The 16,337-nt window shown below is 37.4% G+C and overlaps 1 protein-coding gene and 1 pseudogene across 3 annotated transcripts in view; one reads left to right on the top strand and one right to left on the bottom strand.

Annotated features, from left to right (window-relative positions):
* FAM83B (family with sequence similarity 83 member B) overlaps nucleotides 1-14,022 on the top strand; it is an 83,329-nt gene extending 69,307 nt beyond the window's left edge. For all 3 annotated transcript variants that reach the window (XM_027604190.2, XM_027604189.2, XM_027604188.2), the window contains 2 exons: nucleotides 81-205; nucleotides 7,422-14,022. In XM_027604190.2, the coding sequence (XP_027459991.2) occupies nucleotides 81-205; nucleotides 7,422-9,723 (2,427 nt within the window). In that variant the 3' untranslated portion in view covers nucleotides 9,724-14,022. The remainder of the gene's footprint in view (nucleotides 1-80; nucleotides 206-7,421) is intronic.
* Nucleotides 14,023-15,057: 1,035 nt separating this feature from the next.
* On the bottom strand, nucleotides 15,058-15,348 carry LOC113927943 (annotated as a pseudogene).
* Nucleotides 15,349-16,337: the final 989 nt, after the last annotated feature.

The following is a 16,337-nucleotide window of genomic DNA, read 5'->3' as shown; positions in this document are numbered from 1 at the left end:
TTTTATATTGACATGTATTTCACTTTCAAAATATCTCTTTTCTAGTTATAATTTTACTTTATATTTACATGTAATTATAGAATATTCGAGTGCGGACAGTAAGAGGCCAAGATTATCTTTCCAAAACAGGAGCAAAATTTCATGGAAAATTGGAACAGAAATTTTTGTTAATTGACTGCCAGAAAGTTATGTATGGTTCCTACAGGTAAGATCATTGTGTTTACCTTCAGCCTTATCAGTCATTTATAGAATTTATTAATTTCAAATTTTAATATAACCTATTTAGCTATTTCTTAGAAATAAAAAAGAACCTTTGCATGGAAGCTTGGAGACTTGGGTTTCAGTTCTGGTTGTGCCTCTAAAGAACATTAACACATTGGGCAAGTCATAAAACTTCCTTGGGCTCCAAGTTCTCCGGCCCCAAAATGAGGAGTACGGTGTTGACCGATATTTCAGGTTCCATACAGTTCTATAATGCTAGGAGTGGTTTTGCTCCTTACGAAAACAGTCATAGTATGGGCTTAATAATAACAGTTGCTCATAAAAATAGAAGCACTTTGGGTGATAGACATTGGGGAGGGTATGTGCTATGGTGAGTGCTGTGAATTGTGCAAGATTGTTGAATCACAGATCTGTACCTCTGAAACAAATAATACAATATATGTTTAAAAAAAAAGAAGGAGAAGAAGATAGCAGGAGGGGAAGAATGAAGGGGGGAATCAGAGGGGGAGACGAACCATGAGAGACGATGGACTCTGAGAAACAAACTGAGGGTTCTAGAGGGGAGGAGGATGGGGGGATGGGTTAGCCTGGTGATGGGTATTAAAGAGGGCATGTTCTGCGTGGAGCACTGGGTGTTATGCACAAACAATGACTCATGGAACACTACATCAAAAACGAATGATGTAATGTATAGTGATTAACATAACATAATAAAAAAAAACTAAAAAAAAAATAGAAGATCTTTATCACTTGGAGCAACCTAACCTATGGATTGTTCTTATTTTAGTATTGTTAAGAATCTGATAGTTATCATCATGTAGTCACTACATGTAGTGCTAGCCAAAAAAGCATTTCGGAGTCAGGCTATTAAAAATGCCATGGTAGACACTAGACAAGGTCACTCGGGTTACTATTATCTGACATCTTTCAAGGTGACCACCGGTTGGAATCTCTACTCTGTTCCAGCTTGGCTCTTCCACATATGTCATCCCCCATCCTTACCACTTATACAGGGTATAAGGGCACTTGTTCTCATCTACATTTATAAATGATGAAACTGAAGTTCCAGAAGTCTAAGTGACTTGTCTGAAAACTCCACAGCTAAAGGTCAGAAGCAGTCGAGGACTGGCAGCCCAGTCCAAGTTCTGCTGGCTCCAGAGTTCAAGTGCTTCTCTAATACTCTCTGATAAATTGCGGCCATCCGTCCTAAATGGGCTACACAATAAGGTCGTATCACCAGGCAGATGAAAATATCAACCAGCACATGCAAACTGCTAAGTCACCAGGGTAGCACAGACTCGTTACTAAAGACTGTGGGAAGGAGCCAGGAGAGCTGTGGGGGTAAACAGGACAGTGTGAGGGGAAACGTTTGCCTCTTAAGAACTGAAAAAGTCCACAGTAAGGAGACACCAAAATGTGTTGAAGTGATTGGCCATGGGCAAGTTACTCAACTTGGTTGCACTTCAGTTTACTCTTCTGTAAAGTAACGGTAATCCTAGAGCCTACCTTGTGTTGTCGTAAGAATCAAAGGAGTCAATGCAGCACAGCCCCTGAAGTCAGCTATTACTGTAGGCATGTTTTAGCTGTTACTATCTGCTAATTTTCCCTTTTGGCTCAGGGACCTTTTTTTGAAAGTGCCTTTTGGAGTTCTAAAGGGAAACTTGTTAAGAGACGAAATTACAACCAGTGCTTGGAATTAACGAGTCCTCTTAAAGACTTAGTATAGGTGTATGTATTTGTTCAGACCCACTTGGTTTTACAGGGTTTTTCATTGAAATTTTAATTAAAATTAGATGTTCATTTGACTTATAGAATGGTATTTATTAGGCTTTCTGTTTTTATTATTTAACTTGACTTTTAAGATTACCTTGAACAATAATTTCACTTTGACTTTGTTTTGCTACCACTAGGCATTAATAGGTGCTGTATGTTGAGATAACTGTGGCTAAAGTGACGTTGGGAAAAACAAACAAGAGCAATAGAAACTCTATCTTTCTATGTATATCATAAGTCAAGGCAGAATTTAAGTTACTGTTTATGGAAGTGAATCTGTAGAATGCCTAGGACCACAGATGATAAAAATTAACCAAAACTCTTTATGTAACAACTCCACTTTCCTTATTTTCCATGTTGATTTTAGATACACTTATTTAAAAAAAAAAAAAAAAAAGATTGTCAGCCCTTGTCTTTTTTTTTTTTTTCCTCATTATCATGGACCTTTCCTATTAACAATATTGTAACAGGATCTGGTGGAACAGTTATGAACCAGTCTTCATAGAAACTGGTTAAAAATTGATTTATTTTTGGTTAAAAACAGCCTTTGTTTCATATCCCAGTGTTGCCATCGTCTTCCTCATAGCCCAAATCAAAATGCCACCTTCTTTAACTCAAAATTTTTTGCCATAAAATGTCTATATATTCTATTTTTTAAAAGATTTTATGTGTTTATTTGTCAGAGAGAGAGAGAGCACAAGCAGGGGGAGCAGCAGAGGCTGAGGGTGAAGCAGGCTCACCAAGCAGGGAGCCCGATACGGGGCTCCATCCCAGGACCCTGGGATCACGACCTGAGTTGAAGGCAGACACTTAACTGACTGAGCCACCCGGACGTCCCAAAATGTCTTCATATTCCAAACTCCAAGCATTTCCAGAGAGGCCTGATACCTAGTCATACAGTGTGTGACAATTCACTCATCGTGATGACAGTTTTATCAGAAGACTGCAACAGGTGTTCTGTCCTATCATGATACTAACACTGATGAGATAAAACACATATACTTTTTATCAATGTGTACAAATCAAATTGTGAATTGGATGCCCACATTTGAAATTGTATGAAAATCTGGAACATATTTAGTAAAATATTGTCCACAAATTTGACTGAGGAGAATTTTATAAGCCTTTTTTTTTTTTAATCTTATGGTCTCTATTAAAGCTCCTTTCAAAAGACACATTTCACTGAAGTTGTTGGCTTCCAGGTGCCATCTTTGATCAGACTTGAAGACTGTCACAGTTAGAGAACCATGCTACAACCCGTGTGCTGTCACTGCTTTCACTCTCTGGATTTCACTGTGTAAACCCCCAACCAGGAAGCCAGAGTTTTTGAGCCACTTTTTAATATGTAAATTCATAACCACTTTCCCAATATCATGAATATGACAGTGTGTCTGAAGGGAGTGGGAGTAGTAAGTTAATTTTATGTTTCATGCACATTTTTAAAAATAGCAAATATTACTAAAACATAAGCAATACAAGGGCACCTGGGTGGCTCACTTGGTTAAGCTTCCGACTCTTGATCTCAGCTCAGGCCTTGATCTCGGGGGTCGTGAGTTCAAGTACTGCCTAGCATGGAGCCTACTAAAAAGAAAAGAAAAGAAAGAAGAGAAAAGAGAAAAAGAGGGAAAGAAAAGGAAGGAAGGACGGAAGGACGGAAGGAAGAAGAAGGAAGGAAGAAAAAGAAAGAAAAGAAAGAAAAGAAAGAGAAAGAAAGAAAGAAAAAAGGAAGGAAGGAAGGAAGAGAGAAAAGAAAGAAAAGAAAGATAGATATGCAATACAAGACAGTTTTTGTTCTCCATCTGTATCCACTCCTGGAATCTGATCTCCAGATGCAGTTATTTAATTCTTTCAGCTAATTCTTCTGATAGTTATTACATTCTCTTACATAATGTGATTATACTGCAAATGCTCAATTTATCACTTCTAGATATTATCTCTTCATTCTGTAGTATGGTAATTGAAGGGTTACATCTGCTATTCACCCATATCCACTTGCCCTCCTGGTTACCATTCACCCAGTACAGTTTTATCACAGTTGTTTGTTAAGTGAGAAGTCTCAGTTTACATTACTGAAATTGTGTCAGAATTGGTCATTGATGAGCCATGGAGTCATTGTGATATGCTTCCTTTTTTATAACAAAGTTAATAATGACCATTTGGTTTTGGTTTTATTCATTGTCTTTGTTTTCTATTTATGTATTGCTATTTTTTTTCCAGTTGACTCTACAGATTTCTTAGCACATGAACAACTTTTCCAAATGCTCGATTACTACCAACAATCTGTCGTGTCCCATCTGGCCTAGCAGGTCTTTTACCTGGAGCTCTGCTGGGGTCCTGTAATTTCCCATACTCCCAAGTAGTTTCAGCTACAATGTCTTAAATCCCATGTTAATCCCCTTTTTCCTTCTTTTTTGTTTCCAAATCATAGTTTTTCTCATGTTTGCTCAAGAACAATTTCCCTTACCATGGAACTTTTTTTTAAGTCCAAAAATTCATAATTTTATGTGATTAATGGCCTAACTGGGGATAGAACTCTAAGCCAAATCGTTTTTCCTCCGAATTTGAGACACTGCCTGGCAATCAAAATTACTGTTGAGAAGTCTCAAACAATTGTTATTCCCATTCTTCTTATGTAACTTTTTTTTTTTTTTCTCACTGGAAACTTCTAAGGTTTCTCTTCTATTCCCTGCTATTCTCAAATTTATTATGTTTCTTGGTCTAGGCTTTTTTCAATTTATTGTTCTAGGCAATCCAAATACTCCTATCTTTCAATTCTGGGACATTTTCTTATTCTTTGATCATTTCTTCTCCTCAGTTGTCTCTATTCTCTCTCTCTCTCTCTCTCTCTCTCTGGAATTCTTATTCACTAGATTTCTGCTCCCATTGTAATTTTTTCCCCTCTGATTTTCTTTCTGAGGGTGGGTGGCATTGTACTACCTGAGGGATTTTCTCAGTTGTTTATTCTAACACATCTTTTACAACTTTTTTTTTAATTTTTCTATCAAATATTTTTAATATCTCCTACTTGGACCATTTTCAAAGCATCCTGTTTGTGTTTTATAGATTCATCATTTTCTCTATTTCTTTGAGGATATTAATTATAGTTTTTTTGTAGCTCTGTTTTTATATGTATTCTTATCTGTGCAATTTCTGTTTCCTCCAGGTGCCTGTTTCCTGCTTGTTTTGGCCTGTTTTGCATCTAAACTTTTAAGCTTTATAAACCATCTTCTAAACTGTCTTCAAATGTCTGCTGATCTTTTGCTGTGTATTGTTGTTAAAGAATGAGGGATCCTAACGCTTATTGGAAATTGCATGGGAAATGTTTATCAAGAGCTGAGTTTACAGGAGAGTGATTGGCTGGAGTCTTGACAGTCTTATTGAAAGTTTCCTGGGTGTCAATAAAATAGCTCTTTTATTTGGGGCTGTTAGTGGTTCCGGAGAATAATCTCTACACTGAACATATATAGTTGAATGTCTTCCTGTTACCTGAAGTGATATCACAATATTGTTTTTTGACTGACCAAAGCAGGGAAAGTTCTCCCAGTTGCAACATATTCACCAGTGCCATTACCTTCTCAGTTTCCTGAGCTCAACACCTGGAGGTTATTTTTATTTAATAACCTATACACGTCCTTTATGACGTGCCGATATTCTGGTTCTCTCTTCTTGTTCCTGGCTCAACATTTTTACTCTTTATTCTAATTTCTACTCTGGTTTGGGCTCTTATCCCCTTACTTCAATTTTCTTACCCGTCACAGTAAGTTCAGTCCCTCATCTTTCAAGTCTATAGTACAAATACCTACTGGAAAAAATCACTCCTCAAACATCTTTTTATGATAATTTATCCAAATTGGGGGGGGAGGGAATCGTACACAGTCAAACTTTCTGCTTTGCTTTCAAGATTTTCCCCACCCATTCATCAGTCCCTTATATAACTTATTTACCTCAGCTAAATGTAATTTCTTTTCTGTGTTCAACCAAAACATGGCCATTCTTCCTTCCTTCTTATTCCCATATGTCTCTCTCCTCCCACACAAGCTGTTCGACACCTTTTGTGTTTTAACGTCCGGGTTGTACAGTCTCTGTCAAAATACAGTTAAACTTCCACTTGTCTCTGGGGATTTTCTCATATGTCATAGTTGACTATTCATTCTTCTACTGGCTGTTTCTCACAAATTTTGTATTCAGTTCTTCAGTGGGGTTGAAAATTCCTTTAGTGATTCACTTTGTATCATTTATTTTAAGTCAACCTGTGACCCACACATCTGTACAAGAAGAGCACTTAGTGAGTTATTCTTCTCATACCATGCATCCAGTAAACACACTAGATAAAATAATAGGACTCTTAAGTTTTACACTCTTGTTTATGATATTTTGCATATTTTAAATTCATACTCTGTACATTCTTTTAGTATTTCATCTGCCTTTGTTATTGTGTCCCCTCTATAAAGAGCAGGCTCCTTCATTGTGGAGAATGTCTGTCTCCTTTTTCCTTTATTAACCCCTATTATATCAGGAACAGTATTTGATACATAGCATATTAGCAATTCCTTTTTTGGCTCAGTGACTCTGTATGTTACATTATCTAAATTTTTACAAATCAGACTTAAAATTTTATATGACATTTCAACTGTCACCTCTAAACTGTAGAAGTTCCACAAAGTACTATAAAGTAGTTACAAACTTTAATTTCCTAGAAATTGTATTTTATATGAAAAGATCTTAATTGGCATTCTGACTGGCATGGCTTTTGAGGCTAAATTTACCAGTTCTCTGTCCACTGCATGCATAAAGTAAGCAGTAAGGTGCCCTTTATGGACTGAGACTGCAGCCCACAAAGGCTCTCTCTGTTCACAAGCCCTAGCGTCCCAAAGTACACTTCCTGAGTAAGCCAAAGAGATAAAATGTATGAGCAAAGACCTATCTTGTATTATAACATGCTAGAACTATAAGGAATGGTAGGATTATGCTAGCGTTTTGGAAACTGAGGCCCATGCTCATGTGGGTAGATAGCTCAACAAAAGTCAGGTCTCTCAACTTTTCCACTCATACTGGCTTGCCTTCCCTCTGCCAGGCTGCTATCTATGAAATATAACATTTTCTACACCATAAAATCTTAGGAGGCAGAGATGCAAAATGTACAGCAGGTTGTTCTTTGGACTTCTAGAAAGTAATGTCAGAAATTATGGGTGGATTCAAAGCCAGGACTTGAGTTGCTTTGTTATTTAAGATACAAATGTGGGAGTAGGGAGATACAGGCCCTGCAAGCATTTAATGATTGAAGATGTTCTAAATTACGGTAGGGAGGGAAAATGAACAAAAATACTCTTGTTGATGTTAAACAACACATTTTTTCTTAGAGTTATATATTGTCATTAATCTTCTAACAGAAAAATTAAAATTTTCCAATTTTGATTCTTTTTCAGCTACATGTGGTCATTTGAAAAAGCTCACCTCAGCATGGTTCAGATAATCACAGGACAACTTGTTGAGTCCTTTGATGAAGAATTTAGAACTCTCTATGCCCGATCCTGTATCCCCAGTTCATTCGCTCAGGAAGAATCAGCAAGGGTGAAGCCTGGCAAAGCACTCTGGGAGAGTGGCACCTACCAGCGGTCACTTTCTTCATTAGCTTCCGTTTCCAGCCAAAGAAACCTTTTTGGCAGACAAGACAAAATTCATAAACTAGAATCTGGTTACTTCAAAAACAGAGGGATATATACTCTAAATGAACATGACAAATACAGCATAAGAAATCATGGATACAAGCCTCATTTTATTCCAAACTTTAATGGTCCAAATACAGTCCGTCAGTATCAATCCAGTCAGATAAATGAAAATTGGAAGAGGCATAGTTATGCTGGGGAACAGCCAGAAACAGCACCATACCTGCTGCTTAACAGGGCTCTAAATCGAAACATTAATCCTCCAGGTAATTGGAAAAAGCCTTCAGATAGTCTCAGTGTGGCATCCTCATTGCGAGGAGGCTATGTGAGCCACCGAAACACACCTGCCCAGAGTTTTGCTGATCGGCTTGCCCAGAGAAAAACAACAAATCTTGCAGAGAGGAACTCAAATGTGCGGAGGTCTTTTAACGGAACAGATAATCATATTCGCTTTTTGCAACAAAGAATGCCAACCCTTGAACATACCACAAAGTCATTCTTGCGTAACTGGAGAATTGAATCCTACTTAAATGATCATTCAGAAGCTGCACCTGACTCAAATGGGTCGGCTCTAGGTGACCGGTTTGAGGGCTACGATAGTTCTGAAAATTTGAAAGCCAATGCCCATTATACTCATTCTCGGCTTCGTTCCTCTTTTGTGTTTAAACCAACTTTACCTGAACAACAGGAAGTTAACAGTTGTACGACTGGCTCCTCAAATTCAACTGTCATTGGTTCCCAGGGAAGTGACACACCTAAGGAGGTCCCAGACACCCCTACAAGTGGACAGAACGTGACAGAAAAACCTGTGCCAGAATCAAGCCCCAAGCTCCCGTTGCAGTCAGAGGCACCAAAAATGCACACCTTGCAGGTTTCTGAAAACCACTCCACAGTCTTAAATCAAACCACAAATGGCCATACAGAGGCAAACAACTATTTATATACATCCTTGTGTGTAAATAAGCAGACAGAAAATCTAAAGAATCAACAAAATGAGAATCTGCTCAAAAGGCGAAGTTTCCCATTCTTTGACCACTCAAAAGCCAACCTAGATCATGGACATAGTAAGCATTATGTATATAGTACGCTTACCAGGAATCGAGTTAGACAACCAGAAAAACCCAAAGAGGACTTGCTGAAAAATTCTAAAAGCATGCACAACGTGACCCAGAGCATAGAAGAGGACAGGGAGGTCATAAAGAGACAGCCTCCAAGTGGCACCACGACCAAGTCAATTTCCGTTGCTGCTTTGCTTGATATGAATAAAGATGAACCTGGCAAAGAACTCACTGCAAAGAAGGAAGTTAAAGGCTCTCCGAGTTTTTTGAAAAAGGGATCTCAGAAGTTAAGGTCATTACTTAGCCTGACCCCAGAGAAGAAAGAAAATCTATCCAAAAATAAAGCACCTGCCTTTTATAGAATGTGTAGTAGTTCTGACACTTTAGTTTCTGAGGCTGAAGAGAATCAAAAACCAAAAAAATCAGAACCAAAAATTGATTCATCTCCTAGAAGAAAGCGTTCTTCGTCATCAAACTCTCAAGGCAGTATTCACAAGAGTAAGGAAGATGTAACTGTTAGCTCATCTCAGGGGATAAATTCTCCATCTGATGAAAGTAGCAAAATAATACCTGCTCCGGGTCCAGTTGAAAACAAGTTCTTGGAAAGAGCAGGAGATGCTTCTGCCCCGAGATTTAACACTGAACAGATCCAATACAGAGATTCGAAGGAGATTAATACAGTTCTTGCTCCTGAAAGAAAACCAGCTTCTTCTCCACGGCCAAAGCCCAATGAGCTGCTAAGATCTCATTCAACTGACAGGCGCATTTACAGTCGTTTTGAGCCATTTTATAAGATTGAAAGCTCTATTCAGCCAGCAAGCAACATACCAAATACTGGTGTGCACCGCCCAGAAATAAAATCCACAACTGTGGGCAATAGTTACGGCAGGTCCAGCCCGATGCTTAATTACAACACTGGTGTTTATCACTCATACCAGCCAAATGAAAACAAGTTCCGAGGATTTATGCAGAAGTTTGGAAACTTTATACACAAAAATAAATGAACTACTGTAATTTCAAATAGTTTTTAAAATACAAATGACTAGCTATAAGCATTTGTCCAAAGAACTTTGTGGACACTTTTTGTAACATGCCAATAGATTCTGTAGGGAGAGAGTTTGAGGTATGATGTATATGTTTACCAGTGTACTAATATACAGTAAAGTTGTTCTGTGTGATAAAGTTAGTTGTGCTTAATTACAGTGTAGATGGAATGTCTCTATACACACGATTTTTAAATGGTAATGGTAAATAGAATGTAGATTGTCTCCTTCAGACTGAAGATCTTCTTAAGTCTCAAATAGAAACTTTAGTGGAGAGATGGTGTATGGATTTCAAGCATTCATTCCAAAGTCTTTCCTTTTAAAAAAGGATCCTAATACTATCAGTGGCCCTTTTTAATATATCTTTATAGGTTTTCATATCTCCAAATTATGAGAAAAATAGTACAAAGCCTTTTTGGGTTTTAATTACCTTTAAACTCTACAGGACAACTTGTTATATTTTATTAATTTTCCTGTGGAGCATATACAACTGGTTGGGCAGCAACAGTACAACTTAAACTATGTAGCTCAGCACATCTTTCATTTTGACTGAGGTGTTTGCAAAGTATCAGCCTCATGTGGTACATGCTAGGAATTTCTTTTCCTCATTTTGTGAAAATCTTTCCACTCTGGACCAGAGGACCCCATGCTGCCCTCACCAGTCAGCTGCTGAACTTATGTAGTCATTCCTCCCTTGAAACTTAGAGCAACCAGCAGATATTTGGGAAACCTGAATTATACTTCTCCTCTAAGATAAAAAAGCTTTTAGAAATGTAAACTTCTGCACAAATTTTTATCTTAGAGTAGTCCAACAATGCTTAGGTGTTTTGCTTGCAAAAGTCCTTGCTCTTTTTTATGCTGTGCCAAATGCAGTGTGAGTGCATAGTGTTTTCATGAAAGTACCATGATGGACATGAGAAGTGGTATCTGGCCTCATTCTTTCATGACCAGAGAGCCTAGTTGAAAGTTTTAAATCTTTCCTATCTTAACTGGATCATCCTCAAGTATTTAGATCATAAGATATTCTTTGCCTTTCTTGAAGTAATGAAATTAAAGCCCCACATCCACTAAAGAGACTTTAACTTGGCTGCACTTCATCCACAAAGGACAGAATTCAAGAAACAACACACCATTTGAGAAGTGTGAGGTATTTCTGTAACTCTTTAAATATATTAACACCTTCTAAGTTGTAATATGGGGCAGTATGTTTTAAAAATTCAAAGATTCAGTCAAATAATATCTATTAAGTTAAAATGAGAGCATTAAAATATCAGTCATTAAGATAATTTTCCATAGTGTTTAAAAAACACGATGAGAACATGAAAAGAGAAAACATGACAGTAGGGAAAAGAAAATCTAACATTTAGTGAGCCCTTGTATGGACCAGGTCTTGAGCTAGAACCTAAAGTTCCCACAATAATTATTTTGTGGGTACCCTTGTCCTCATTATTTGTAGATGAGGTTTGAGGTGATAAATGAGACTTTGAGACTCAGAGAGGTAATGCTCCAAGTCACATAACTATAAGTAATTGTACCAACGTGTCTGTAACATTCTGTCACATCCCATTAACTCCCAAATTTGTTCAATATCTGCCTCGCCCAAACTGTTGAGAATTAAATGAGAGAATATTTAGATTTTATGACTCAATGGTAATCAGCCAAGAAAGCTTTAGTTGAATTCCACCAGACAACAAGGACACGCATGGCTCAAAATAATCATAGTAGGTGAGGTAGGGAATGAAATTGATGTTACTTTCTGATTGTAACTTACCAGGACAGTTTTAATTGCTAGGCCACCATTTTGATCTTGTGCTGGTTGCCCTGTGACAATGAAAAGGGAAAGGAAACAACAAGTTTAACTTGTGTCTGTGCTAGGCAAAGCAGTCCCTTAGGTTAGGAAGCTAGGCAGGGGATGGAACTCAATGTTAAACATATTACCTTGTTAAGTATTCACAATAACGCTGTAAAGTAAATAGTTCCTTTTTGCAAATGAGAAAACTAACCCTTCGAGAAGTTACATAACTTTCCAAGAGTCACATGCCTCTGCATAGGTAGAACTGGGTTTGAACGCAGAATCGGGTTTGAACGCAAAAGCCTGTACTTTTATTTTTATTTTTTTAAACTATTTTTTTTAAGATTTTATTTGAGAGAGAGAGAATGAGAGAGAAAGCACATGAAGGGGGGAGGGTCAGAGGGAGAAGCAGACTCCCTGCTGAGCAGGGAGCCCGATGCGGGACTCGATCCAGGGACTCCAGGATCATGACCTGAGCCGAAGGCAGTCGCTTAACCAACTAAGCCACCCAGGCGCCCAAAAAGCCTGTACCTTTAATACTACACCACACCATACCTTGCTGGCTTCTACTCCATTATGATGGAGGCAACTTTTCTGAATGTTGTCTCTCTCTTTTGCTCTGTCTCTACCAGGATATACCAGAAATATTGCAGTAACCTAAGCCGTTTATGGCATTTTATAAACACAAATCCAGAATATGGACCCAGTTTAACATTATTCATAAAAGCAGGTTTTACGACTCCCATTATAACGGAATTACTGCAACATGGGATTTTACTGTTTTGGAAAGCTGCATGTAATCGATTGGAAATTTTGCAGACTTTCTAATGAGGTAATAGCATACAAATAAAACTTTGAGAGAGAACAGTTATTCTTCACAGGAAAAGTAGCCACTTGATCTACAAAAGTTTTGTGTTTAAAGAAAAATAACTGTTGGAATGGGCATTGGCTTATAATCTGATAAGGAAATTGTATAATCTTTATATATTAGTATCAGATTATTAAAAAGCATTAGAATTGGAGTCCAGTGAATGCAAGAGATTTTTCATTTTGCTCTTAGAAACATTCGCTTTTGTAATTCCGGACCATTGTCCTTTACCCACTTACCAAAGACAGAACCCACATTACCCAAACCAGATTGACTTTAATATTACCCATTCTTTGTTAGATGGCCTAAGAGGAAAATGGGCTAATTGTCTTTAGGCAGCTCTGAAATTGGAAGTCCTAAAATGTAGAGCAAGATAACTTTGAAGGTGAAATTACATAAACTAGTTTTAATCATTTTTAATTACAAGCAAAAGCTTGTTGCCTTTTTGTGCAGCAACAGCCACCACTTCTGGAAACAGGTCACTTTTATTTATTTTTTTATTATCTTTTTAAATTTTATTTTATTATGTTAGTCACCTACAATACATCATTAGTTTTTGATGTGGTGATCCACGATTCATTATTTTCATGTAACACCCAGTGCTCCGTGCTTTTAAATAATAGCTCCTGAATCCCTCCTCTCCTCATGGCACTGAGAAGGCAGGAGGCTTTGTCTCATCGGCCTGTGACTGGTAGCTTCAGCTTTTGCACAGATTTATTCTCCTCTGCCATTTGTCTTTATTTTCCTTTATTTATTTTTCCCTCCAGAAACATCTGTATGTCAGAATCTAGGTGTAGTAACTTTCCAACGTTTCTGTGGCTGAGAAATTCCTCAGGGGTAAAGGCTGAGCAAGCACATAATACTTCAAATAATTTGTTCAGAGTTTAAGTTCTCAACAGACACTTCTAAACTTCATGGATGTAATCCTTTCAAGCAAAATACTTCCTTTTTCTCCCCACATTAATATTGGTGGAAAGATAATGGCACTTAGATGTACTTTTCATAGTAAAGATGGGTAAGGTGGTTTTACTCTCTACATAATACATTTAGTGTGTAAGCAGAAACTCAAGAAAATAGGTATGAATTCAAAGAAGTTCTTGGCAGATATCTTCAGAATAGTTTAAGTGCCTGCATCCTGAACACGCTGGTGTCTCTCTTATAATGATTGGGATTAGCCATAACTCTAATGTGGCGTATTGAGTAATGGGTATATGTTGGCAGTCTACTTTTATGGAAGCAAATATCTTGTTTAATCAAGATGACATCTAGAGTAATCCAGATAAGCAAGGAAGAAGTTGAACTCTGGCTACATTCAACTTTAACTTTACTCAAGATTATCCAGTTATTCACCTATTATTCCAAAGATATTTGTCATGAAAGACAAATATGATGTAATATGACTATGGCTGAGGAATATAAAGTAGAATCATTGTTTCACATTAACCATGTGTGATACTGTTTAAAAAAATGTTTATTTTAATACTTAGTTTGGTTCTAGAATATTTAAAATGAAAAGGATGAAATTATAAACCAAAGAGTCCATTTTTATATACATAAATATTATCAAAGAAATATTCTTCCTAAGTAGCTTGGTTTTAGATCTAATAAATGAATATTAAATAATTTTATACAAACATCAATGTGTTGTAAGTTGTTTTTTATCTTCATACCTTGCATTTCTCTACTTAAACACATGCTTTTACTTAGTTTTATATCATTTATATTTGTGCATGTTTTTAAATATTTATGAATTTTGAAATATCTTCATTTTATTTTTGGTTAGCACATATTTCATACAATAATTTATCCATATTTGATACCCAGTGACAATACTCTTCCCTTAAACAACTGTATCCTATACACTCACTCTATTTCTATTGCTACTGTAATATATAGTTATTTTAAATAACTTGAGACTTTGAAAAATAGAATCAATTTTGCTAAAAAATTGATGGCTGAATTTTGTATAACTTTGTAGCATTGAATTTGAATAAATATTCTAAAGGTGCATTTGTAGTAGATCAATTAGTGACATTAAATAACCTAGAGTCTGAAAGTTATTTAAAATTCAAAAGGCATTTTTCCTAGGGAAAAAAAAAAACACTTGTCCCTTCGATCACAGATAACGATGTAGTTGAAATACTGTGTATTGGGAATTAAATAGTGTCATTTTAAAGGCAAATGTGATTTTTAAGTAGGTAAGTATAATTTTCAGTAAAAACCTTGATTTTTTTTTCCATTTACTGTAAACACAGATGTTTAAGAAAACCCTGGTTCAATGAGCTGGTAAGGAAAATAAACAAGGTTTTGCTTTTGTGACCATACCTAAAAGAAACACCTAACTAGGCTCTGTTATTTAAGGAGTCAAAGACCAGCCTGAGGTGACTGGGTTTAAGATGAGAGGGGATTGAAAGGAGTAAGCATATGTCCTGCCTGTGGGAAAGAAATACATGAGGTGAAATTACCTGACCTGAAAGCAGTAAGAAACTGAAGTAAGAGACGTATAGATGAAAAATATAACATGTCAAATTGGACAATTCTCCCATAATCTATTTCAACAGTCTGGCTAATTTGGGGGGGTGGTCTGCCTTTATTGTGAGCAGCAGGTAGGACACTTCCAACAATAGTAAAACAATTAATTTACAAAAGCAGGGATTCGGTGAAGCCACCTGGTTGGAACCCTTGGGAGCTCATGCATAGATGCAACCCAGAGCAGCAGGAAGAGGATTCCAAAGCCCATGAAGAGTGAGGCCACCAAGGAGATGAGGAGCTCTTTGTAGATATCCCGAGTGCACGTGTAGATATCCTCATAAATAAAGAACTAGGCAGTGAAGAACATGCCGATGATCAACAGCACCACAGTTGGATAGGGAAAGACAGCCAGGTTCACTGGGCTGGTGTATCTGCTCATGGCCTCAAGCTCCATTTTACCAGGCACAGGGTCATCCACGGCTCTGCCAATGGAATCTAACACTCATACTGGGAACCTACTTTGTTCCAAGTATATAGGTTATAGTAGACTTTTGATGTAAGGAAAAAAAGAATGGGTAATCAGAAGCTGCAGCAAGTTTTCATGAGTGTTTTAGGAATAGCCCAAACTAACAGCAAAAATTTGCTACCCACAGCCTGTTTGTCCAAATTTGTGTTTTTTTGTACTCCTAGTGCCTACCAAAGTGCACAGAAGAAATGCCTGATAAATATTCTATGTGTGAATCCTGTCATTTCCTTAACTATAGTTAGGTAAATATATATTCCAGTAATATCGATACATTAAAATATACAGATACCTAAATAGCCATTTGTATAAAAAAAAAAAAAACATGGATGAGTTAATGCAGCAGGGGTCCTAGTATAAATTTCAGTCACATTTACCTAGGGCTAGTCTTCTGAGGACATAATTTTTTTTTTTTTTGAAGGAAAGAAAACCCCTGATGAAGAATTCATTCTAAAGGAAAATGGAGTAGAGCTGTTCAAATTCAGTTCAAAGATAGTTGACACACAAGGGAAGGAAGTGGTGACTGTGAGTAAGGTCATTCAGATTGTCAACCAATGTAGTTCAACTCTGTGGGACTGCAGCAGAAGAATGGCTTCTCTAAACTCTCCATGGACAGTGCGTGGAGAGTCAGGTGTCAGGGGCCACCACCATGGGTGTCCGCACCATGATCCTCAGCACAGCCTCCTGTGTTCAACAGCAGCCTCTGTGCTAATGTTAAAATGTTACAGCAACCACGGCAGACTCTTCTGGGCACAAGTAGGTACATCTACCACTTTGGGTGTGAGTGGTCCTTGGCAGCATTAGCACAGAGGGCCAGAGCAGAGAACAGGTGCCATGAGGAAGCCAAGCTAGCAAATCCCAATAGGGACTCCTAGAACATATGTGGTAGGAAATGAGGAGAGGTGGACACCCCACCAGAA

The sequence above is a fragment of the Zalophus californianus genome, chromosome 7, assembly GCF_009762305.2.
Source record: "Zalophus californianus isolate mZalCal1 chromosome 7, mZalCal1.pri.v2, whole genome shotgun sequence".
Lineage (NCBI taxonomy): Eukaryota > Metazoa > Chordata > Mammalia > Carnivora > Otariidae > Zalophus > Zalophus californianus.
The sequence above is the reverse complement of the archived record's forward strand: the minus strand, read 5'-3'. Positions and strand labels throughout refer to the sequence as shown.